This window comes from Pezoporus occidentalis, unplaced genomic scaffold (genome assembly GCF_034315485.1).
Source record: "Pezoporus occidentalis ecotype Australia unplaced genomic scaffold, CSIRO_AGI_Poc_V1 ctg117, whole genome shotgun sequence".
Lineage (NCBI taxonomy): Eukaryota > Metazoa > Chordata > Aves > Psittaciformes > Psittacidae > Pezoporus > Pezoporus occidentalis.
Window position 1 is genome coordinate 7,457,827 of NW_026912961.1, and position 26,787 is coordinate 7,484,613.

General features: G+C 39.7%; 1 protein-coding gene across 2 annotated transcripts in view; it reads left to right on the forward strand.

Annotated features, from left to right (window-relative positions):
* Positions 1–26,787, forward strand: part of PCSK5 (proprotein convertase subtilisin/kexin type 5) — a 260,279-nt gene that overhangs the window by 231,865 nt on the left and 1,627 nt on the right. The window contains exons 28-36 of one of the 2 annotated variants that reach the window (XM_062641593.1): positions 13,961–14,044; positions 14,562–14,757; positions 16,946–17,163; positions 18,140–18,376; positions 18,948–19,178; positions 21,072–21,249; positions 22,424–22,641; positions 24,615–24,730; positions 26,305–26,491. In XM_062641593.1, the coding sequence (XP_062497577.1) occupies positions 13,961–14,044; positions 14,562–14,757; positions 16,946–17,163; positions 18,140–18,376; positions 18,948–19,178; positions 21,072–21,249; positions 22,424–22,641; positions 24,615–24,730; positions 26,305–26,491 (1,665 nt within the window). Of the gene's footprint in view, positions 1–737; positions 828–13,960; positions 14,045–14,561; positions 14,758–16,945; positions 17,164–18,139; positions 18,377–18,947; positions 19,179–21,071; positions 21,250–22,423; positions 22,642–24,614; positions 24,731–26,304; positions 26,492–26,787 lie in introns of those variants that run through there. The other variant, XM_062641602.1, reaches the window with a different exon arrangement.

The window sequence follows — 26,787 nt, forward strand, 5'->3', positions numbered from 1 at the left end:
AACAAGGGAAGAGAATACGATACCACCGGCCAAGAAGGCGATTTCCACCCGGAAGCCCCTGTCCTTCCGGGTAACTCCCAGTTACCCCTCACCCCGGGCATGACGTGCTGTGGTATGGAATACCTCCCCGGCTAGCCCGGGTCAGGCGCCCCGTCTCTGCTTCCTCACAGCTTCCCCTCCTCCCTGGCAGAGCATGAGCCTCACAAAGTCCTTGGTCAGGGTAAACATCACTTAACAACAACCAAAAACATCGGCTTCACCAACACTGTTCTCAGGCTGGAAGTCAAAACACAGCACTGCATCAGCTAACACAAAGGAAAAACATGACTGCTACTGCTGAACCCAGGACACCCCTTGAGTGAAACTGCAGCGTTGTCCAATTCATTGTTGTTTCAAAAACATACTGAGTGAAAACATTGGTTTCACAAAGGGAAATTCATCTTCCTGCAAATAGCATATTTTAATACAACTTGGGTGTTCCTTATCTAGGAGTTGTCTTATCTAGATGGATAAAAGTTAAAAAAAAAAAAAAATAGATTAAAGTGCTGGGAGTTCCTTATCTAAATTACTGGAAGCCTTACAGGCTACGTTTTAGACCAGTTTTGGAGCTACTGATTCCCTGCCTAGAAATATGTGGAGTTGAAGGAAATGGAAAGTTGTCAAGTATGTGTCTATCTGTGTATGTTGCATGTGTTTAAAAGCAAGCTCTCTTCTTTTCTCTTTTCCCCCTAATTTAGGCATACACCACTAAGGGAACTAAACACTGGACACAGAACTACATTCTGAAGTTCTTATCCTACTTTGGCCATTTTCACAACCTTCATAAAATAATCAGTTCTTTCTTGGCACCCTCAACCTACAACACGGGAAAAACAGTTTCTGTCAAAGAAAAGAAAAAAAGATTTGGAAAGAATATGTTTTCAAGAATTAAAGCTGTTGAAGCGAATAAGTTGAATTAATTTACAGTATCACAGTATGCTAGAGATTGGAAGGGACCTCAAAAGATCATCTAGTCCAATCCCCCTGCCGGAGCAGGAACACCTAGATAATGTTACACAGGAATGTGTCCAGGCGGGTTTTGAATGTCTCCAGGGAAGGAGACTCCACAACCTCCCTGGGCAGCCTGTTTGAGTGTTCCGTCACCCTCACTGAGAAGAAGTTTCTTCTCAAGTTTAAGTGGAACCTCTTGTGTTCCAGTTTGTACCCATTACCCCTTGTCCTATCGTTTGCCACTGAGTAGAGCCTGGCTCCATCCTCGTGACACTCCCCCTTTATATATTTATATACACTAATAAGGTCACCCCTCAGTCTCCTCTTCTCCAAACTATAGAGACCCAGCTCCCTCAGTCTTTCCTCATAAGGGAGATGCTCCACTCCCTTAATCATCTTAGCTGCCCTGCGCAGGACTCTCTCCAGTAGGTCCCTGTCCATCTTGAACTGGGGCCCAGAACTGCACACAGTATTCCAGATGCGGTCTCACCAGGGCAGAGTAGAGGGGAAGGAGGACCTCTCTCGATCTACTAACCACCCCCCTTCTAATACACCCCAGGATGCCATTGGCCTTCTTGGCCACAAGGGCACAGTGCTGGCTCATGGTCATCCTGTCGTCCACTAGGACCCCCAGGTCCCTCTCCCCTACACTGCTCTCTAACAGGTCATTCCCCAACCTATACTGGAACCTGGGGTTGTTCCTGCCCAGATGCAGGACTCTACACTTTCCCTTGTTATATTTGATCAAGTTATTCCCTGCCCAACTCTCCAGCCTGTCCAGGTCTCGCTGGATGGCAGCACAGCCTTCTGGCGTGTCAGCCACTCCTCCCAGCTTAGTGTCATCAGCAAACTTGCTGATAGTACACTCAATTCCCCCATCTAAATCATTGATGAATATATTAAACAATACAGGTCCCAGTACTGACCCTTGAGGCACTCCACTAGTTACAGGCCTCCAACTAGACTCCGCCCCATAGACTATAACGCTCTGGCTTTTCTCCTTCAGCCAGTTCACAGTCCACCTCACTACCTGATCATCCAGACCACACTTCCTCAATTTAGCTGTGAGGATGCTGTGGGAGACTGTGTCAAATGCTTTGCTGAAGTCAAGGTAGACCACATCCACCGCTCTGCCATCATCCATCCACCGTGTTATTTCCTCATAAAAGCTATGAGATTGGTCAAGCATGATTTCCCCTTGGTGAAGCCATGTTGACTGCCCCTCATAACCCTCTTATCCTTGATATGCCTTAAGATGGCACCAAGGATAAGGTGTTCCATCACTTTCCCAGGGATGGAGGTGAGGCTGACCGGTCTATAGTTACCCGGGTCCTCCTTCTTGCCCTTTTTGAAGACTGGAGGGACATTTGCTTTCCTCCAGTCCTCAGGCACCTCTCCCGTTTCCCAAGACTTGGTAAAGATGATGGAGAGTGGTCTAGCAATGACTTCCACCAGTTCCCTCAGCACCCGCGGGTGCATCCCATCTGGACCCATGGATTTATGGATGTCCAGATTGCTCAACTGGTCTCTAACCCATTCCTCATCGACTAAGGCAAACCGCTCCATTGACCTGACTTCATCTAAGGTCTCAGGGGTACAGGGCTCTTCAGGACTGCCTGCAGCAGAGTAGACAGAGACAAAGAAGGCATTCAGTAACTCTGCCATCTCTGTATCTTCTGTCACCAGGGCACCCATCCCGTTCATCAGTGGGCCTACATTGCCTCTGGTGTTAGTTTTATCTGCCATGTATTTGAAAAAGCTCTTTTTGCTGTCCTTGACCCTTCTTGCCAGGTTTAATTCTAAGGAGGCCTTAGTCATCCAAGCTGCCTTCCTACATCCTCTAGCAGCAGCCTTATATTCCTCCCAGGTGGCCAGCCCCTCCTTCCATGACCTGTAAACTCTCCTCTTCCACTTGAGCATACCCAGCAATTCCCTATTTAGCCACGCAGGTCTCCTGGCCCTCTTCCTTGACTTCCTACATGTCGGGATGCTCCAATCTTGAGCTCGGAAAAAGCAATCCTTGAATGCCAATAACTATCTTGGGCCCCTTTACCTTCAAGCAGCCTTGCCCATGGGATTTCCCCTAGCAATTGCTTGAAAAGGCCAAAGTTTGCCCTGCTAAAGTCCAGGGCTGCAATTCTACTTGCTATTCTACTGGTCCTACCACACAAGATCCTGAATTCCACTAAAATAATTTTTAAATTATTTTCAAATGCATCCCAGTTCTGTCACAAATTTCTTGATAAGAAAGTGTTAAACGAAAAGTGAATAGGAGAAAATTTGGTTTTTCCCATTATGTCAGTTATATAAAGTACAACTGAATAGGTTTTGTTACCAAATGAGCCTAGCTGAATTTACCACCCAGCACACAAATTAAAACTCATTTGCTATGAATGTCCATTCTTTTTAAGTGAAACCTGCGCAGCATGAGGAATTTCAATAGTTAGGATTGCAAATGGCACTTTTTAATTATGTGTACATCATACTCTCCAACAAAGGGTAACATTTCCTCTAGAGTTTCAATAGCTGTTTTGCTTATCACTGTAAGCAAAGAGAAAAGTCAATGTCATACAATCCTTTCACTCTCTTTATAATTGTAAAGCATCAGCTGGAATAACACCTTCGGTTTTGGGCACAGTGTTAAAAGAAAGAAGTGGGATGATTAGAGAGGAAACAGTGAGGATTACCAGAAATCTAAGGAGAAAATTATTTACAATGAAAAGTTGTGATGAACGAGGGGTTTAGAACTAAATGAGAAAGCTGAGAAAAACAGTTACGAAGAAGAAAGGAAAAGATTGGGTATCTGTTAAGTGCAGCAAGTAGGACTTAAAATGCAGAAAAGGAGGTTTAGATTTGGCATTGGAAAAAAGAGGACTTTCAAATGGAATAATGGAATAATGGAATCTTTGAGGAGGTTTGGGGATTTCCATCACTAGGGGTCTTTAAGAACACATGAAAAGCATCTGACGAGGATGTTTACTGAATAGAGCAATAGAATACATTACTTAAGGTGCCTTCCAGCTTTATTTTTCTACCAAATACAAATTTTCCTCTGATTCCTGTGTCTTTATTTGACTCAAACACATCAAAGAATGACTATCCTTAGATCCATATAACCTGGCATTAAGAATTAAAATATACTAACAAATATTTTCAGAAAAAATATTGACCATTTCTATTCATTGCCTACCTATGGAGAAATGTTGTACCAAAAGGAATGACATTTCTTCACTTCAGAAAAATATCAGAGATCTAAAAACGAGAAATATTAATAGAAAGTTGGTCTCCTCCATGCACTTCCTTGTGTTTCATTCATGAGTTAGTACATTTTCAATTTGAGACTATCTACATCAGTGCCATGGAAGAGCACATTTGTAATTTGGTGTATCTACTGGTTATGTATTTCTCACACTGTCAAATGAGGTGACTTGTTGTCAGTTTTTTCTTTTGAGCAGGCAGCTGATGCAGTTCTGTGTATAGTGTTGCTGAAAAAACTCTTTCATTCCATCTTGCATACTGTTTCGCTTTTCTTCCAGTAGTTAAACCACATCTTATTTATGGGTATCTCTCTCAGAGCTGTACTGACTTGAACATTAATGGCTGCTCCAAAGTTACAGGATTTCTGCTTCAGTTAGTGACAGGTGCCCAAGGAACCCAGCTCGTGGCTCTTCATCTCTTGGATACGCTTCCTGGGATTCCTGCAGTGTGGCTCCAGATGTGCCATGTAACTGCTGAGAAACAGATGTTGAACTGTGCAACAGAAAAGGCTTCCGCCTTTTCTCACTAGGGTAGGCTTCCAAATAGTACTAACCTTCAAGTCAAAATGTTAATGAAGTTGTCATTTTGTCATTGTCTTTACTGACAGTGGATAACTAAATTTATCAACAGTTTGTGAAGTTTTATGCTCAGATACTGATGGATTATCTAGTTTTCATAACAGTCATTTTGATCTGGTAATGAAAATCTAAATGGCTGAATTTTTAGGCTAGAATATCACTCTTTCACTTCTTTCCTTTGATGGTGTATCGAAGGGGCAGTTATCAGCTAAGTCCAGATTTACAACTGATTTTTTTTTTAATTCTCATTCCATGCTGAAGATTCTTAACAAAAAATACAGGATTCAGGCAGAATCATTAACATTTAACTCTAGTATTACATCACACCCAAAGGCCAGTTCCTAGTTAGAGACTGCAATGCATTTCACATCCTGATACTGTTTGGAATACATAATTCTAAACAGAAAAAAAAAAAAAAACAACAAAACAAAACAAAAACCAGAAAACGAAAGAAAACAGTTTCACTATCTGTTACAATTATTTTCTTCATTGTCAAAAGCTTTATGAAAACCAACAAAATTCAGGAGAGGCAGCCACCGCCTTTTACCACTTTATTCAACAATGCAGTACAAGAATAGGCAAAATGAAAACCTACCTGTGCTCCTTGAAACTTATTGTCAGTGACAGTTCTGGCTGGCATACCTGTACAGAAAGACTCCGTGGGCCTTGAGAAATTATCCCTTGGAGAGGGACATTTTATAAGAGCAAGTAGTGATAGGACAAGGGGCAATGGCTTTAAACTGAAAGAGGGGAGATTTAGATTAGACATTAGGAAGCAATTCTTTGCTGTGGGGGTGGTGAGACACTGGCACAGGTTGCCCAGAGAAGCTGTGGCTGCCCCACCCCTGGCAGTGTTCAAGGCCAAGCTGGAAGGGACTTTGAGAAACCTGGTCTGGTGGAAGGTGTCTCTGCCCATGGCAGGGTGGGTTGGAACTGGATGATCTTTATTGTCCATTCTAACCCAAAACATTCTATGGTTCTATGAGATTGCACCAAGCTCATCCTCAGCACATGCCTTGCTCCAGACAATGCAAGAAGACAATGCAACTAGGAAGACAGCCAAAATTTCCAAATCCAGTAGTTTATGTCAGCTTTTACCACATTAGTCTTCTATTTACTGTTTTTCTTTAGAAATTTTACTAACAGAGACTTGACATATTAGACCTTGAACTATATTTACAAATAATGAAGCCATTTCTCTTCCAGCCACATGGATTCAGTGGGTTCCACTGTGGTTTTAATGACTGTCTTGATGTACCACATGGGATAAAGTGAGTTTTAGGAAAAAGACTGTTGTTTTGTTTGGGTCTGAGGCTCACATAAATTAAAGGGCAGCACATCAGAGTCTGTCACTGTGAAAACAAAATAGAATCTGATTTTCTTTGCAGTTTGATAGTATAGTCCATCTAGGTGAAGATTAAAACCTCTGTGAATGCAGAATACACTTTTTTTCCGTGTTTAAGCTTTCAGTTCTGTTTCTTATGCAAGGATAAATGATAGGTCAGTCTTTTGAATTTTTAGGAGCACATACTCCAACGTTCTATACACACTCCAGAACATTCTATCTAAAACCAACTTTCTAACATCATATTTACTTTGGGGGTATACTTTGCTGGGCAAACAGTTCAACTTATATCAGGAATTATTAATAAGTCATATTCAGGTCTGAAATAATGCAACAGACCACGTCTGTTATCCAGGCTTTTAGAAAGACAAGGCAAGCCAAGAAAGAAGAAAAAAAAAAAAAAAAAAAGAAAGAAAAAAAAAGAAAGAAAAAAAAAGAGGAGGTCGAGCTCTGTGTTTCTAGCATGAAACATCTGTATTTTATCTCATGTACCAGATGATGAAATTGGTTTGGAAGCCAGGAGACACACTAGTGTAAGCTTGATTCACCAAGTGAATACACACACCCTTTCTAATGGATTAGACATTTTGCAAGTTATGGTCAGGTCTTTTGCATGTTCACTTAAATACCACACCCTAAAAACTTGCTCATTCCTCAGTTACACAGTTTAATCTACCATATTCTTCTGAAAAGTGCAGAAGTTAAAAAATGGGTATGGAATGGGGTCTGTTTCTGAAGCAAACTCAAAATGGAATATGTGCGTCTTCACATGCAGATAATATATGCTGCTGTAAATTTTGCAGCTAAATAGCAGCTGGTTCTGTTTAGTATTACATTCGCCCCAATAAAAGAACAATCTCCCATAAGCAGTCATTGATCAACTGCATCCATCCTGTGTATTTTCCTTTTCCTAAGTATAGAGTAAAATAAAAAAAAATAAACATGTACTGAATGAGAGAAAAAAAAGTAATTCAGGCTTCAAAAAGATTGTTTAAAAGAAACTTAATGCAGCTATGCAGGTATACCTATAAAGGTCTCAGAATATGGAATGGAAAAAAAAACAACGAGTGGGGTGGGCAGAAGAGAGCAGACAAATCAGCAGCAGGAGAGAACAGGTCATAGTCTTCCAAATGTGAAAATGTTATGGCATTTAGAGAGAAGAATTAGAGCATCATGGAAAGAGTTAGGGGACCTTTATAAGCATCATTCATATATGAAATTTCAGGTTGCTAGTGGCAAGCAAAAATGATTCATTATCCCATATGTTTTTAAGCATGCTAATTTCAAATTCTCACTAGTTGTTTGTAAAGTAGTACAAGATAACTAGATTGGAAATTAATGTTTATTGGGGATTGTGATTTACTTCTCAGCATTCCTATAGTTTCCTTAAACTTACAGTTCACATAAGCCTTCAAAATGGGATAGGTCTAGTATTTTATTACATATGTATATTGGGTTTGTTACATTTTACTCTATGTAATCATAATTACCTCATGGAGATACGTATCCTGGTTTTGTAGCTTTTATCATGACTATCAGTATTGAAAGGCCAGTGCCACATGTAGAATAAAATCTAACAAACTAAGTAGCATCTCAACTGGATCACATTCAAATCACATCTCATTACATGGTGTAAAACCTAGACAGGTCACCTTCTGAAAGGAATACGCTTGCAGTTACAAACAGCCGTGGCACTTAATTTCCTTCTGTATTTCTTACTGCAGCAATTTTGCCATGGTCCTACAATAAAATATACTGTAAAAATACTCTCCTTTGATTCGGAGAAAACTCCAGGAACAAACTTGCCAGCAGAGTTTGGGTCGTTTACTTTTCCCAACAAGCTTAATTAACATTACAGACATAGCAATCATCCTGGCCTTCTACTTATCAGTTAGTTTAACTGCTCTCATCCTGGACATCTGCTAGTCCGGATACTCCCTAGTAGATGCTTACACCAGCTTAATGGGTTTATTAACACCCCAAACATAGCAATCATCCTGTCCTTTTACTTATCAGTTAGTTTATCTGTGCCCACCCTGGACATCTGCTAGTCCCAGATACTCCCCATCCCCTGGTCCTGTCCTATTCTGCTTTTCTCACACCTTTTGTACTGAGGTCCTGAGGGCCTGAAACTATATCAACTACCTTCAAGCACCGCAGTTATTTTCCATTACAAAGCCATCAAACTTAACATTACTTAGAACTGATTACATTTTGTACTTTTGTGCCTCCTTGTCTCACCTTGTAGAAGTGAATGTCTAGAAGCTAAGGGTATTACAAATGTACACAGAGATCTACCTTGATAGGAGCTTAAAAATACAACTTTTTAAATCCCCCTTTTATTCATAGAAGAACATGAATAAGTAAGACTTAAAATGAAGAAAACAAACCATCTTTAAAGTGTCTGAACCCTTACTGATCGCACTACCTAGCATAACAATCCATTGTGCAGGGAGTGGTTAGAGAGAACAAGATGGGCAGCACAAAGAGGAGGAGTATATAGTAGTAACAATTATTATAATGCAGTTGTGGGTTTAAATGAAATTAAGGAAGGACCACAAGGTACTTCAAATGCTATCATATTTAAAGGCATTTCTCTTTAGTTATGGCTATATCTCTGCTTATATGAGCTCAGGTTTTGTAAAGGGTTTTATGTTGGGGTTTTTTAATACATTTAACGTTTTTTTTCAGAATAAGTTGTGAGCACGTAAAGAGGTCCACAGTTCTTTCAACATGGACCCATGTTTTTCACCCTGAATATTTTTGACGATTCACTTAATCTTTCTCTAAAATCAGACTGAAAAAAATCTAGGAGTTCAAAGTAAGATCACTTAAGCAAAAAAGAAAGTAAATAAGGGGACATTTTGTTAAATTGAATTAAATTTTACTCTTCCTTAATTCATGTTGGGATCAACAGTTAAAGACTTACTGCTCTAGGTTTTGAGAAACTCTCCCATTGCCTCATTCAAGTTGCACAAGCCCAAATAAGAAAATAGAAAAAAACCACATTTTTCAGTCTTTCCTCGCCCTTCCAGTTTGATAATCCCTGGATAGATTGAATAGGCAAGAGGCCTATGGTAGCGTCAGAACTGCAGTAAACCTTAGCTCAAGAAACAGTGTGATTCAGTTTCTCAGTTTCTAGAAAGGAATAAGAGAGATTTAGTTGGGTGTATGACAAAGTTGTTACTCATTCTGACATGACGCAAGAATAATTGTGACTCTGAGTCGTATTCTGGCTTGAACAGAGTTTAAATAGAAGGCATTTTTACACAAAAAAAAATGGAAAAAGGAAATAAAGAATATAATCATAAGGATAAAAGCAGCTTAATGGTCTGAAGAGGTCATATGCTTTGGCCTTTAGCAAAAGAAGAGCAGAACAGCATAATAATAGAATACAGTGGGTTTTTTTGGAGTCAGTGTCCCACTTTTCAAATATGAGTGGCTTACAACTCCAGATCATAGACTTATGACTTCTACATTTAGGAGTTTCAATTGCAAACATAAAAGTTACAGACTGAAATTTTAAAGGACAGCTTGTTGGATCCTCAAGTACACAATGGCATCCTTTTGGTAAAAGCAAAATACAACCCAACAATTTAAACCAGAGAGTTCCAAGCTTTCAGTTTATAATTAGCCCAAAGACAAAGGTAATACAATTTGCATGAGCGTTTTTCAGCTTTGTAAGGCTATCTTTTGAAAGCTCTCCTTGCATTACTGCAAGTAGTATACACTGGTTTCTGTAAACAAACCTCTTGCATCACATTTGCCCATTTGGGAACTTTTTGCTATGAAAGAAAATTACATTTTGAAACTTAACATTATTCTAAACATGTGTTGGGAGTGGGGTTTTCAGTAACCTAGAGCCTATTTCCAGTCAGTAACAGCTTTATCACAGAAAAAAATCTTGGTTTAAATGTCCAGAATTTAAAAATAATAACAATAATTGTGAGATTTGTCAGTAATAAAGTTTTGGCATTTAAGCACTTGCATTTGATTAGAAAGCTAAAAGTTGTCTCCAACTATCAAAAGCCCAACTGCTTGTATACATTCCCCTCTGGTGGTGACCAGCAAATATTACAGAAAATAACAAATGCCAAAGGGGCAAGGATTAAATGGAAATAAAAAAGTACTTCACCGAAAAAAGGATCTTTATTTTTAATTATAGGGCTTGAAATGTTTTTTTTAATCAATGAGCTCGTTTAAAAATTATTCAGCAGTAGTTAAGAGCTCTGCTTAACCTTACATTCCTTCTACTTATTTTTTATATTATACCAACTCTCTTGCCAGGATCAAGGTCCTTTTCCCCTGACAAGACATACTTCAGTAATATTTCTGGCTTGTTTCTTCACACACATAACTGGTATTAAACCACAGCGCTTAAAACTACTCTGTAGGGATTTTTAAAAAAAATAAAATGTAAGCCAGGGTAAGATACCTGGATGCAAAGCTGCTGAAAAAGGAAATGAAAATTTGTATTATTTACTGCATATTTAGAAAAAAAACAGTGATATTTTCAGTGGGAAAATCAGAACTCTGCCCTGACAAACTGTGAAGGTTTATCAAAGCACCTGATGGAGTAACAGAGGATGTGCAATTGCAGGCAGACATCAGGAACAGATGGTCTTTCTTTCAGTCAAGGTGCTACAAGCAAAGTGAAAAAAAAAAATCAACAACCAAAAACCACACGACTGTGCAACATACCATTACTTATTCAATGTTCTTTTTCACAGATTGCCAAATTATTAGTATCTAAAAGCAAAAGGCCAGAGTGGATCTTCTCTCAAGAGCAGAAAAAGAGAAAAGATCTGCACATTTAAGGATAGGAGAAAAAAAAACTCTTAACACCAAGCATCCAGCTTTTCCAGGGTATTCCTTATATTCTTACAGATGACATCAACAAGGACACTGTGTTAAGGATTTTCAACAGTGAAGTGTCTGGAAATAAAACATGAAGCAGAGGATTAGGCTCTCAAAAAAAATCTTGTGACCATTGCTCATTCTAGTGACTGTTACAAGAGTAAGCAATGGTCACCAGCAAGTTACTTTGAGGATTATTTGGATAAGCAAACTGAAAATGCTTGTGTGCTATTCGGTTAAGTAGAGCTAGAGGCCTGAGACTCATACTGCCCTCTACACTCAGAGGCACTTAAACAGACTAGAATCCTCTTGGAACAGCATGTTCTAACCTGACATAAAGAAAACAGGTCTTCTGCAGGGAAAAAAAGAGGACCTGCTCTAAATTCACAGGACCTGCTGTTGCAGAAAGCCTTACAAGATACCCACACCGTTAGAAGGGCTAAGAAAAGCAGAAGTAAATGGTCATTCTCCTAAAGAAGGGTGAAACTTACATACAAATAAAAAGAGTATCCTAAAACTACTTGTAACTGTAGCTTTTCATTCCCTAAACTACCCAACTGTTTATCTCCATGCAAATACATAATTTATACACAGATAGTGCAAAGTACAGAGCCTAATCAGGATTTGTCAAAAAATCTGCTTTCACCCTAAGCATTCAGTGAATCTGACAACTGCCTTCCCAGCACCAGGAGCCTCATTGAAAAGAGCTCCAGCACTGAGGCCCCAGTTATACTGATTATACCAGAAGGTAGGACATTTCATTGCTGCTTTAGGGAGCACTGAATTCACTTTACACACTGAGATCTTCTTGTTTCTCTCCAGTCCTTCATAAACAGCTAACCATGTGCTATTCTGCCACCACTGCAACTTCAGATTACTTATTAGTAAATACCACCCCCTCTATGTCTGCAGGTCCCAATGTTTATATAACATTTCCACCTTTTCTTCTTCCCACAAGCCTGCGACTCTGTACCTTCATCACTTGTCTTTGCCTTTCCAAAGAGCTTTTCCAGAAGTTTTCATTTTTGCATGATACCTGATAGTATACATCTTAGGTTCAGGTATGCTCACTATGAAGTCACAAAGGTGACACATCCTTCCTGTGTACTCAAACCCCGGATTTTTATGCCAGCTGTTTAGCAGAGTTTGAGGCTGCACAACTCAAAATTCAGTTTCAGGCATTTTCTACCTCCAGAAGGCCTCTGTACCTTTGGAGTTGAAAATTGTCTTCAGGTGGTACTTACTGAAATACCGTCATCCCACCTGCCTTGGTCCTTGCCTCACCATGGCCACCAACACTTCTGGCTACTAAAGCCAGATACTATGGCCCCTGTTCAGGGAGGACAGAGGTGCTGTAGCCAGAATGGTGGTGACAATGAAAACTCTCCTAATCTCCTACTATATCTGCTTTTTATTGCATCAGTTACTAACGAGAGCTGCAACACTACAGGATTCCACTACCCTGTGCAAGTAGCATTCACAAGTCGTCCTGGCAAAGAATGACAACTTACATCTTTGCTGAGTGCCCTACTATTAAACATCCAAGTTTTGATCCGCTGTGTTGAACCCTCCTGCACTGTTCTTGTTCTAGCCAGGAACAGCATATTGAAAGATTTTTTTAGCACATAAAGTTTTTAAGATGTTCTCAGCTGCTGGTAGAACCAGACATGGATGTGTCATATTGTTATGAACCATCTCCCAGCCACATTCTTTCAGAGATAGCTATGGCTCAACTCATTTAACAGTACAGCTATAATTAATATTTATTATTATTCCTCCTTCTGCACCTGTGCCATGTTATACACATGCCCACTTTTCTATTAAGTGCTTCTTTGCTCAATAAAATACCCACCATTTCCCTTTGTGGGAGAGGGCTCTATATAAGTCTCCTGTTCTCCTGCCTCCTCTTTTTACTCAAAGCATTTGATTTCATGACTTTCATTCAAAATGTCAACATTCTAAAGTATCTTGCCACAACAGGTAGAACTATAAAGTGCAGCGATATGCTTATGCATGTGGCTAATGGATACTGTCAGCCAGTCCATCTGCTTACAGAAATCATACATATTTAATTGGCAGGAAGAGCTGGATGTGCTAATGGAAGCGCAGAGCTCAATCTACAAACAACTTCTGATTTACTATTTATTTTTTATTTTCTGTCCAGTGGCCCACATTTCCATTTCCGTCAGACATGCATCTACCTACTATTGTAACTACTTGGATCAAAATATAGAGCTGTACGCTGAGACCTATCATATTGTACAACATACTTTCTCCATACTACATATAATCCTTGTGTCTCCTTGTCATTTTAGAGCTGAGTAATATATTTAATGAAGTCTATGCAAAGCATAACCAAAGTCTTAGTTTTCCACAGGTATAAGACTCCATTTGAGACACATCAGACTCTTCTTTTTGGAAGGAAATATCAGGAAATGGCTTTGGGGACAAGTGCTTAACAGATCTGCTTTCCAAACACTCATTCCTTTCCTTCCTACTCAACATTTTCTCCCTTAGTTACAGGATAATGGTGTTCTCCAACCAGCTTATAGAAATTCCCCATGAAAATACCTCAGCAGACCAAGTTGTCCAAATTTACATACTTTTTAGTTTGTAATCTATTAGGATTACAGATCTGGATTTGGTTTGTGAGCACTACACTATCAAGATGTATTATTGATCTCATTTGAGATGAACAGTCCAGAAGAGTGCCTTAGTGGATCTCAGGATAACGTTTATGTTTTCCTTCATTACAACTCTTGAATACAATCATCAACTTCTTCAACTTAGTGTATTCAAAAAATTCACAGAGGTACATTTTCAAAACAACTTAGAAAAAGCCATGGGAAATGGGCCTCAAAAGAGAAGGGAAATGAATAAAACCATCCCATAAGACAGTAAAAAAATTACATATTATTCCTTTTCATTGCAGATGCAAAAAAAATATTGCAGTCCTGTGGCCCTTCATGCAGGACTTGCGAGAAATCTGCTGACATCTGTACTTCATGTCCAGAAGGTAAGAGACTTCAACTTCTTTGGGTAAGTTTTGCAAGAGGCTAAAATATTCCATATCTTACACACTTCCAGGTAATATCTTCATCAATGGTCACTAGAAAGTTCTTTGACAATTTAAAGCACAGGCAGGCAGTCAGACAATTACCAGCTGAAGTCAGGCATTAGCTAGGCAACAGGTACATGCCCTTAGCAATATAGGTAAAAAAATTATTCGGTGGATGCTGCTCCTTTTCTTTATTTTCAATCAAAAGTTGTAGACATCATGCAGGAATTACTGAATAGTGATTTATTCAGGAAGATGTACTACAGAATCCTGATGATTCCTTCTAACCTTAAATTTCAGTGAAGACTGAGCAAACTATTTTGGGAAACGGCTTAAAGAACGTTTTAGTCACCTTTTTAAGGCATCAAAAAGTTACATTTCAAGGAAGTTGAAGGCTTTATTTATAGCTATCCAAGGCAGGAATCTTTTAAATTTAAATTGGTGTGTTTTCCCACCTGGATTGCTCTTTTGCCAGGAAAATTTCTTACCCATGACACCTGTGTTTCTCTGTGCCCTCAAAAAACTTTTGGCAATGTTCTAAGTGGAAAGTGCGAAATGTGCATGGATGGCTGTGAAATGTGCTCCGACTACTGGCACTGTCAGAAGTGTCAGGCTGAAGAGGACCAACCACTTTTCCTCCATGAAGGCAGATGTTTGCAGGAATGCCCTGAGTAAGTAACTCCCCTTTGAAGACTGCTCCTTATTTTCTCACTGTGCTCTTTCTTTTTAAAGCTCAGATCCATAATAAACCTTTCAAGGGAGACCTTACTATAACCTCAGCTACCAGAAACTATCTCAAAGTAAAAGTCATTTTCATCTGACCCGAATAAACAGCATTTTCTCTTGCTTAGAGAAAAAAGTGAAAAAAACAGAAGCAAAAGCAGACATGAAATCCTATGGCTTCCCATTGACTTCAGTAGGACCATGCTACCTAAGGGTGGTTCCTTATGCTGACTGAAAAAGTCATTCTACTAACTTATTTGTTCCTCAAAGCAGTACAGAGCAGGGATGTGGAACCAGAACAAATGTATCAGACTCCTGATATGGAAATACAGTGCTTAGTGATGTGTTTCTCTCTTTGTTTATATTCTTTATTTTTTCCTATAATAAGTGTAACTCAGAAAAGAAAGGTTCCCATTTGACTATGGTGGATATTAGATCAGGTTCTCCTGTTTCTGTGGTTTTTTTTCACCAGCATTTGTCATGCCTATATAGACATATAAAATTTGTACTATGCAGCATGAATACCTTGGTTAACCTTCTTCTGTAGAGAAATGTGCATCTCCTGCTTTTCTTATGATCCAGTACAAATTCTCTGGCAGTACTTTTCGTCAAACTTTGTCAAATAAGACAGGAAGGACCAGTGGAACAGACTTTCATCATCAAATGTCAGAGTAAATGCAAAGTAATTGCACTAAAGTCAAGTCTAGAAAGAACTTTCAATATCAGAATTTGTGGCATACGAACAAAGATAATGCTTTGATATTAATATATTTGCTCTCAGTACTCATTCACCAGTCATCCCACAAAATGTACATATTACAAAATTAAGCCTTTTCTCAGTTATCCCCCACACAGGCAGTATTACAAAATTAAACCTCTTCATCTATCACTATTCTTTTCAGTTGTCATTATCCCCCTTTTCACAAATTCCAGACTATAAATAATGGCTTCCCAGACATCATTCATCAAAGTCCACCAGAGTTAAACTCTGGTTTTCAGGCACTGAGGCAAAGCTCATGAGGCATAGCTACTCTCCAGTGGAGCATAGTATTACATAAGATTTTCTTTTCTGGGTTATTTTTTAGGTTGGGACATGTTGTATGGGATAGAAAAGGTTGACTTGCTGCACTGGTGATTTCTGACAGGATTTTGAAAGACTGAGCTAGGCAGGTACTCAAGACTGGAACAAGAGAAGAAGATAGGCCTGTGAGAAACAGATGCAGAATCATGACAAAGGTTATCATGAAAAAAAAAATATTATAATAAGTGGCAGGCACAGCTCTTCCTGTCTTTTCACTAATATTGATCTTAATGCATCTCCTCAGCCTTTCTTTAGAAAGGTCATACCCAAGAAGGAAAGGAGAAGCACCCATCTACAGGGAAGAATGAATATGTTTCTGGAACATGTGAAGTACATGTTGTGGGACTACTTTCAGTGTCAACTTCTTCCTTAGTTTCCATCAATGGCTGCATACATACAAATAAGTAATCATCTCAAAATGTGTATTTGTTTGTCCTTTAATCTTCTCAAATTTGGTTTTGAGAATGTAGGGAGACTGGATTGCAACCAGCCCCTCCTTTATCCCTCTCCTCCTGAAATATAAGCACAAATTTTTGGTATATTTTCTTTACAACTAATAGTTCCAACTGTGACTGTCTATGGTTGCTTTCAAACCACAGATACCACAGCACAGTAAGATGTGCTCCCTCTTCACTGTCGCTAGCTTGCTGTCATTAAACACAGGTACCATTTGCACAACCTGATTTTGTTGGGTGTGTTTTTTTTAATCTCAGCTCACCTTATTCTTCCCAACCTTCACACTTACAGGGTTTTCTCTTTCTCCCCTCTAGGGCCACTGAGGTTATACTTCCCTCTCTTTCCCTGATACCACTTTTTAGAGGCAGCTGTACAAGACTAGAGTTGTCATCTTTCTTTTCCCAGACATTATAGATATTTCTATCTTATGTAAGGGGAGAATCAAGAAATGAGCAAGAAAGAAAGTTCAACTAGAGAGTGGGTACAAGGACAAAGGAAGGCCAGGCACCCTTCATAGTACTAACTGTGCACATTTTCTGCACTGGACTGTTTGATAACTACAGATTGACCAGCACTTTGTCTTTGTTTTCATTCAATAGGGGATATTTTAATGATTCTGAGACTTGCAAGGAATGCAGTGGATCCTGTAAGACATGCATGGGAACTGCAACTAAATGCCTGTCCTGTAAAAGTCCCTTGCTTCTGGAGCAGTGGAAATGTAAACCTACCTGTTCAGAAAAGCATTTTGCCTCTGAAGGAACCTGCAAACACTGCCCTGAAATGTGTCTGGAGTGCATTTACAATGAAATATGCAAAGGTATTATGAAGAACTGTTCCCATTTTGGCTAAAATCCATCTGGATCTGTGTAGAGACAGACTGACAAGCACAGATCTGAAAAAGACCTGTAATGAGCAAAAATAAGACACAGGTTAAGCAATCAGTGCTTAATGAAGAGACTCAACTGTTTATGATGAGTCTAAACTGTTAATCTGTAAAGATTTCATACTGCTTTGCCTGTGCCTGTTGCCCTACAGATTCCCATCGATTTGATTCTATTTCTCATCTGGTGTACCCATGCCTAAACATTTGCATACACATTTACACCAATGTGAAATACAGAATGTTTGTTTCCTAGTTTGGTTGAACTTCACCTCCATTTACCGTTTTTGCAAATGACAACTCATGGTAGAAAATTAAATCTTGGTAATGAAACATATCAGGAAAGACCTGAATATCCTGGTGAGTCTAAATTTCTAGGATAGTTAATATTGAGCAAGCTATTCCGGAAACATAAACATGGATGAAACAGGGTGTGTGGGGGGGAGAAGTTATAAGCAAAACTACCAAACCAAGTACTCATATAAAATTAGCAGCTGAATCCCAGCTCTATGCAAAGACAAACATTCAGGTCCATATGTTCCAGCCACATGTATATTTTATTAATATATCAAACAGAACTTCAGTTGTAGACATCCCTGATTTTGCAGGAAGCCCATAATACCTCAGTACCTATATTCAGTGGCAGCACAGGTTGGTTAATATCAGCAGTGCTGAACAGGTGACTTCCCTTCTCAGTCTCTTGATGTAACACAGAAGATGCTGTGTGACAGTAGGGCCATTAATGGGCAGTTTGGAGAGGGAGGAGTCAAAAAAAAGAAAGCACTGTCATCTTACCCCCTGTTACGACAGGCACTGCAAGATTTATGGTTTCCTAGGATTTCTTCACTCCCTCACTTGCAGAGGTCAGATTTTGCCGCCCATTTGCTTACCTATTGTTTGCTGTCCCCTATAGAGTGCATGGATGACTTTTTCCTGCATGAGGGGAAGTGTGTGCAGGACTGCCCTTCTCATTTCTATGCTGAAGATAAGCACTGCTTTCCCTGCCATGCAGACTGCAAGGACTGTGATGGGCCGCACGCAGATGACTGCACTGAGTGTGCCATCAGCTACTTTGTCCTCTACAGCGGGAGGTGTTTTGAAGAGTGTCCTGAAGGGACATACTATGATGAAGCCACTAAAGACTGTCAAGGTTGGCAGCTATTGTTTTCCCCTGAACAGTACTGACATACAAATGGGTCTGGTTAAAGACCATCTCAAAAGGGCCTGCATATACCACCTAATTTCACTATCAATGTCCTGGAAGCAGAGGAGATGGCTAATGTAGAAAAATGACAAGGCATATCTTTGATTAGCAAAAAATGGAGAAAGCTGAGAGGAAGGTAGCAGAGCTCATTGTTTGCAATATTATGGGTAACCGCTCTGGTGGGTTACTATGGATAATTATGGTGGGTTACTATGGGTAATTCTGATGGGTTATTATGGGTAACCACTGACTTTTTGCTACATATTGCTGAGGACAGAATGTTGAACACCACTGCTCAGCAAAAGCAGTGCCAGTGCAAAAGACAACCCAAGGAACTGCCTGCATAAGATTGAAAACAGTAAAATGGGCTTTTTTGTAGACTATGCAGAAGCAGAGCTATCACTCTGTTCCCCTCAGCCTCATCCTGAGACGATGGCTGCTCCTTGCAGCATTAAGCTGAAATAATAATCTGAAATGCAATAAGATATGATGACATTCCTACTGTTTGTCATTTCAGCATGCAACTGGACATGCCAGACTTGCTCTTCTTCCACTGCCTGCCTTACCTGCAGAAATGGCCTAATGCTGAATCATGATGGGCGCTGTGTGCCATTTGGATACTGCTCTAGCACTGAGTACTATGTTGAGAAAACTCAGACCTGCAAGCCCTGTCATAAGAAATGCTTCCGCTGCTCTGGACCCACTAAACACCAGTGTCTTAGCTGTGCCAATAACCACTATCTTCTTAGTAAGTGTCTTGTTTCTGCTTCTAGATTTTATTCTACACTGAATGCATGAAATAGGCAAGCTTCTGTCACATTTATGAAACATGTAGGGCTGCTTTCGCTGACCTGACAGGTAGAGATGATTACTTGTGCAACGTTACCTGGAAGCAACAAATGCCAAGGCTGAACAAAACTTGTAAGTTTCATGTACTACTGTTCCTGTTATTTCCTACAAGGAACTTAAAAGATGAGTGGGATATCGTTAGATTTTTGTCTGATTTTGGTTTCTTTGGTTGTTTTGTTGGTTTTTTTAATGTACACACAAAGAGCTCATATCTTCATGTTGGCTTGTTTAATCCCTTCAGAGATATGATGAGCAAAGCAATAGTTAAGCAGAGCTGTTAAAAAATGGTTCATGAATCACTAGGTTACTGTCTAGCGGATGAGTGAGGTGCAAAACTTCTGAATTTGGAGCAAAAGACTGTATTGTCTCAGAAACAAATTAGTAAAAAGTAAAAAATCTCAGAACTTAAGCTTTATTTCTTCACATATACTTTACAGAAAATCCTTGGGAGAAAAAAACAATTAAAATGCTATTTCCTGCAGGGGAAAAAAAAAAAAAAGCTGAAAAGTTTGAATTAAAACTGAACCTAAGTTTTTGAGTCTGATTCTGATGAAGAATTTTAGAATACATACTTAAAATTCTTTTTAGAATTCTTTTTAGAATTCTTTTTAGAATTTTAGAATACATACTTAAAATGCTTTTACATACTTAAAATTCTAAGGTCTTGCATCAGACCTATGTTTCTTACCAACACACTCAGATTCTTTGCACCATTACAATTGGTAAAATTGATGGAAGTATGTAAATAAACATCCCGGACTGGAAAAAGGATTGCAAAAAAAAAAAAAAAACAAAACAAACCATAAATAAGGAGAAGTGTCTTCCTTTGCCCAGTTGCAACCCAAGCAGCAAAACTATAAAGACAAGCTAGATAAGGATACAAGCTACTAATGGATAACCATTGCTCTCTTAACTTGATGCACTTGCAGTTAGTTGCATCAGTCCTACCTTCTCATTCAAGATTCGTAGAATCATGGTATCAAATAATAGTTTGGGTTGGATGCGACCTTAAAGATTATCTCGTCCCACCTGCCCTGCCACAAACATGGACACCTTCCACTCAACCAGATTGCTCAAACCCCTATCTAATCTGCCTTTGAACAATTCCAGCGATGGGGCAGCCATGGCTTCTCTGGGCAACCTGTTCTAGTGTCTCACCACCTTCACAGCAAAGAATTTTTTCCTAATATCTAATCTAAATCTACCCTCTCCCAGTTTAAAGGTATTACCCCTTGTCCTATCTCTACATGCCCTTCCTCTTTTAATGACCCTCTGAAATCTCAGTGAAAATATGGGATGTACCTGGTACATTTGGCAGTATTACAGGCACTTATTACATACAGTCTGCTTTAGCAGCAGCTGAAGATAGGGGTAAAGACAAATGAACAGGTGCCATTAAATCTCAAATTTACCATCATATTTGTGATATGCACAGAATACAATGAGGTTGATGTTTAGAGTGAAAATTAAGGAAAATAGCAATGCAGGTAGAAAGTTTCCTAGTTACTATTTCTTCTTCCATATATTCTGAAAGAAATCACAGCTGCCATTCATTATTATGTATTACGCATTTCCCAAAGATAAAATATTACCTGAAATGCACATAAAATGCAGAAATGAGGACTGATGAACTGGTAAGACTTAGAAGAAACAAAAAATAATTACTATACACCAGCATTCTCTTGTTCTGGTACACGCTCTAGCAGCACCTCCTGTCAGAATGATTGTTTGAGATGTCTTACAGCAACAAGTACTGAATATGACGTGTTATTCTGCATTGTTGTCTGTGCAGATACAACCTGTGTTGAAACATGCCCAGATGGGTATTATGTTGAGAGTGACAAGGGACAGTGTTCTCCATGCCACAGCACCTGTGTCACTTGCACTGGAAAACACAGCTCACAGTGCCTTTCCTGCAAACTGGGCTGGTACAGACAAGGAAAAGGATGTGTAAACCAGTGTCCAGCAGGGTAAGGTCCAAGAACTTTAGCTAAGAGATACATCACAGAAAGAGCTGGCAGAAATAAGATCACTCTGCGCTGTTTTATTTGAGAGTGAGACAGAAGTGAATTCTATATTCAGGTGAGAAATTCTTATGTTGTAGCAGTACACAGGTGGTGGAAAACCTTCCCTCACTATAGGAAACTGTAAAGTTGGGACCCAAACTGGGACTAGTTTTATGTGGTGTGGCCTTTCTTACACTCCAAGGATGCTCTTCAGTTATGTTTGTATGGGACAGTGTAAAACAGAAAAAACATAGGAAGCCATCTGTTAGCTTTAGTATAGGAAGCAGCATAACTTCCTTCAAGCACCCCTGCAGCCTTCACTTAGCCTGAAGTTCAGATGAGGTTACTTCTGGTTTGCAATGAGTAAATGTTTATAATGGTATAAAATAAACCAACCATTAAAACACCTTTCAACTGAGGACTCATAATTCTAGTCAGAAACTTCATTAATATGAGTCCATGTAATTTCAAAACCTGAATTCACTGTACTCTTGTGAATATGTCTCCAAAATTCAAATTTGGGAACTGATTTCTGGTTCAGGTCCATTTCATTTTGCAATATAGTAAAGATCACACTGCCTGTTAAATTGAGTTATCATCCCATTAAATTTGGAAGTCTGTAATGACCGCATCTCAAAAAAAACCACTGTGCAGCAATTCCTTTTTTCCATCAACTCAGCTGAACTGAACACTGCTCTTCTGATAATATCCTTTGGGTAAGCCTGCTTACGCACTGAAAGGAACTATGAAATTTCTGAATTTTCATCTAACAGCAGGTCAAGGAGCAGTGAGGAATTCCCTGCTTACCCAACATCTCCAGAGTATCTCTCAGGGCCAAAACAGAGTTGAGGTTTTATGAGCCCTACCTATTGAGTCTGAATTAACCCTGGATTTTAGAAGACCTTACTTTATACACCCTTATCTACAAATCTTGCTTTATAGCTGAATTCCAATGGCCAAAGGGAATTAAATAAAATTAATTCTATTTTGACTGAGATTGCAAATGTTTACTGCAATCACATCAATATCACTTTTCTACATTGATGTAGTCATAGTAAAAGCTAAGAATGAAGGATGTTTTGGTTTTGCTGTCACTGCTGGGCTTTGTGCAAAGCCATGACTATCTGATCTGTTTCAGGTATTTTGCACAAAACTCCACTGGATCGTGTCAGAGATGCCACAAAGGTTGTAAGGAGTGCATGGGGCCTCAACCCACAGACTGCCTTTTCTGTGACACTTATTTCTACCTGTTGCGCTCCAAGAATGAATGCATTAGCTCTTGTCCTGAGTACTACTATGAAAACAAGGACAACAATGTCTGTGAAAGATGTCACCCTTCCTGCCAAACTTGTGAAGGTAAAAGCTTTGACCAAAATAAGGGTTATCAAAACACCTGCCAAGCATTATCAAAACACCTAACATCTTTGTTTTTTTACACTCTGCTCCAAGATTTGGAAACACCTCACTAAGACACATACCATATACAGCGCTAAAAACCTGTCCGTGACCAAAGTAGCTACAGTGAGTGATGCAGACCTCTCCTGTGGCTGCGGGCTCACCCTGGCCCTGGGTTATTTGCTGCACCGGCTGCTCCATGCTGCCACCTTACTTTCAGAGTATTGATTGATCAAGATCAAAGCAGAATTCCTGCCAAGCTCCCCACAGGGCCTTCTCCAGCCATGGAGCGCAAGTGTAAAGGCAGCCACTCATGGGAAGGACTGGGAGCAAGTCCCGGTGCCAAGTCGGTGAAGGGAAACAGACAACAGTAATGAATTTTCCATCAGGCAGTCCTCTCACAAAGATCCTCATCAACTTCAAAAAAAGTAGCTCTGTTGGATACAGAGCTGGACCTTGTTCCTCACACAAACACTGCATAATGATTGAATTATATCTCACTCTTCGAGCTGTCCTACTATGTGTTACTCTGTGAAAGTCAAGGAATGTAAATCCAACCACACATCTTTACAGCCTGCAAAGGGAAGAGTGATGTCTGCTGGTTTTAATGTGGCTAAGTATTTTTCAAAGTTAACTTTGAGAGACCATCTGTTTTGTTTTGTGGCACACTTACGCATTCATTTATTTCTTTTTCCTAATTCATCCAATTCTGAAGAAGCTTCATTAATCCTCTTGGATCCATTTGACATCCTTTTCTATCTGAACAGCATTAGATGAAAACTAACAGTACCACTCTGCAGCTTAGACCACACCTTACTGTAACATACAAAATTTGTTTTCGATAGTGGATATTTTGGGTAGCATACATAGCTAATTGCAACATAACAATATTTAAAATTGTGGAAATAACTCTTAAATGAAACCATATTCAAGAACTACTAAAATTTAATTGTATAATAGCATTATAGCAAGTAACAGAAACATTTTAGCTTGGATTTGGGACAAAAGGATAGCCATTTTAGTTTACAGACAACTTCCACTGGTATTTACTTCATTTGGGATAAATATTACAGGACAGACTTTGTGTTGTGATTACAGAGACACTAAAATGAAGCACAAACTAGTCCTCCTAAAATTCATCTGTACTGTTGATGGGTGAGCAGAGATGTTGTGGTGTCTGGTTTCTCAAGAATAGGAAGGCAAACCCTGTAATGCTTAGAAAAATCACATAGTAAATTCACTGGGTTATAGAAGGCAGCTAATTTCAGATGTTTAAGTGCTGCTAACTTGAGCTACTTACATTTCCGTTTTCTTCCTTGCAGATGGTGGCAGAAAATGCCCAGTTGCAGGGAAATGGACAGGTGCATCTTAACACATAGGACAAAGCCTTCACTTCAATGTTTCACAGAAATACTGCATGCAGCATCTGTCTTCAAAAAGAGTCTCCAAAACACAAAGTGCATATGATGGTCTGGTTGCACCTAGTGAAGGATTTTGCTCCCTTGCAACTAAAAAACTTATTTTGCTGTCGAAACACAAACATATCTTAATCATTATGGTTTGGAAAGAGTTAACTATCAGGCCTAATAAATGTTGATTTTGTGAAGGAGAGCATGTGGCCAAGGTTCTCCACAATTTTACTTCAGTGCATTGACCTAATTGATTCCCCTGAAAGTGTTAGAGCTTCCATGTACAACTGATTCCCAAATCAGCTCCTCATGAATACCAAAACACGTAAGAAATACATTTGCACATAAAACTTCAAGACTAGGCCAAACGTTTTTTTAATACCAACCTTGTCATGCTGAACTCCTCACTGCTGATTCCTGTTGTTGGCAAATACCCTTTTCTTTGCTGGCAATGGTCAGAATAATTTTAAAAGGAAGTTAGATGACAATTTTTCCTGTTGTAAAGTTGTTTATTTACCTTTCTAGGGAAGGGAGCATTTAGCTGCACATCTTGCGTATGGAGCCACAGTTTATCAGGTGGACTGTGTAACTCAGACTGTTTTGTAGGTGAATACAAAGTCCAGGAGGCACCAGAACAAGAGGTACCTGTTTGTAGACATTTTCTCCTGTCACTTGTATGCTGAACTTTAACTTCTGAGCACAACACAAACAACACAGAATGCTCTTATCTGAGTTTTCAAGGCTGGTTATCTTTAAATGCATTTATTTCATTGTTTTCTTGGGAGAGGAAGCACTGTTTTTCTTTCTGGGGTTGTCTACTATACAGTAATCCTCTACAATTAAATATAAAGGCACAACATCGTCAGTGATAACATCAAAGCCATGGGAACAAAATCAGCTATATTAGTAATACAGCATTTTTTTTTTTTCTTCCAGTATAACTGAGATTTCCCTGTGGATTTCTCCTGCTTTGTCTGTAAGACATCACATTGCATTCCAGATTGACAGCTCTGCTGGCAGAAACCTCTAGTTGAGGGAGAAACTAACGTTAACAGAGCTCTATATGTAGTAGAGTAGAACAATTAGGTTTGGGTCTGTGCCACAAGTCTGGGCACTCTAGCTTCCAGATTTCCACACCAACTACCTTCTAAAGATGTTTATTCAAGAATAAAGCAGCAAGGCAAGCCAGCTGGCCTGACATGCTGCATACCCAGGAGTCTCTGGCCTGCAATATCCCCTTAGCAGTACTGCTTCATAACTGAGACCTTGAGAAAACAGCCTACAAGATGGGGATCACAGAGATCCACACTTCTTTGCAAGAGCTTTGACTCTGAGAAACTGGACCTCCTCATGGACCCACTATGACCCTCCCGTCTTGCCCAGATCCTTTGTTTCAGGACAAGCAGCCTCACAGGTCTCACAGCAAGTTTGATGAAAGGTTATTGGAATTTCCAGATCCTTACAGTGTATATGGGGTCCTGGTCCCATGTCAGAAAAAGAGCAATTTTTTCCCCAATAGGCCAGGAACTGCAAACACTGAAATACCAGAGCTCAGAGTATTCTGCAAGGTAGATGTGACAATGCTGACCTCTGGTAGTCTCTGTACACATAAGCTCCCAGGAGCCTATCTGGAATTTGAGAAGAGTATTTGAATCTAGGCTGTTTCTGTAAAACAGAACCAAGATGATCTAATAAAAATCTGGTTTGCTAGAAAATTTCCATCCAGCTGTATCATCCAGCTGTATTTTTGCTCCTTCCCAAATAATTTCCTTAGAAAGGAAATTCATTCTCTCAGCTGCCTTTTTTTTCTCCTTAGAATAATTCAAGTTGCTTCTCTCATGCCAGTTACTTTTAATGATACTATTGAGTACACTTCTTGAAGACCACTTTACCACTATTACTGCCAAAGAACTACAGATCTGCTAGCATGGGACTAGGAAAACCAAAATACTTCCGGGCCAAAGAGCTTGCAGTCTGAATTAATTTTACCTTGCTGTCTAGCTAGGCGAGCTCTCTAAACTCCTACAAAACTTCCCCCCCTTCTCCCTACAAGGAGACCACTGAGAAACCAGGAAATATGAACCAAATTTTAGTTTTCTTACTCCTCCCTGTGTTTTGTCATTGACACCCATGGTACCCAGAGATGACCACACAGACAGTGAAGGTCCAAAGCATTCAAAATGAAAGGTGCATTCCTTGTGTTCTGTGTCTGAAGGAGGACGAGCCCAAGTGTGAGAGATGTGACAGCTCGTGCACGGAGTGCAAGGGACCTGGGCCTCTCAACTGCACAGTCTGTCCAGCCAGCATGCAGCTCTACCTGGCAGAAAGCCGCTGTCTGCCCTGCTGCCACGACTTTGACCTGGCAGGAACCCCAGAGTGCTGTGACTGCAACCAAACGCAAGGTAGGACCATGCTGAACAGCAGTAACAGTGCTAAAGGGTTTTATGATCAACTAGGCTGGCATTTGAAAATAAAAGGGAAGAGAGAAAAAATGCACTGCTGAGATGCAGGCACACAGTGTGTTTCTACTGGAATACGAAGGCCTTTACACAAGTAACAGCAATTGCAACTGGTGCAGCAGACAGCATCTTTTCTCATCTGCAGCTTTTGTGCTAAATAGCCAGGCATTTCATAAACCAGGTGACTGGGAAGTGCTTGCTTCAACCAAAAGCCATCTGAAACAATGAATTTTACACTC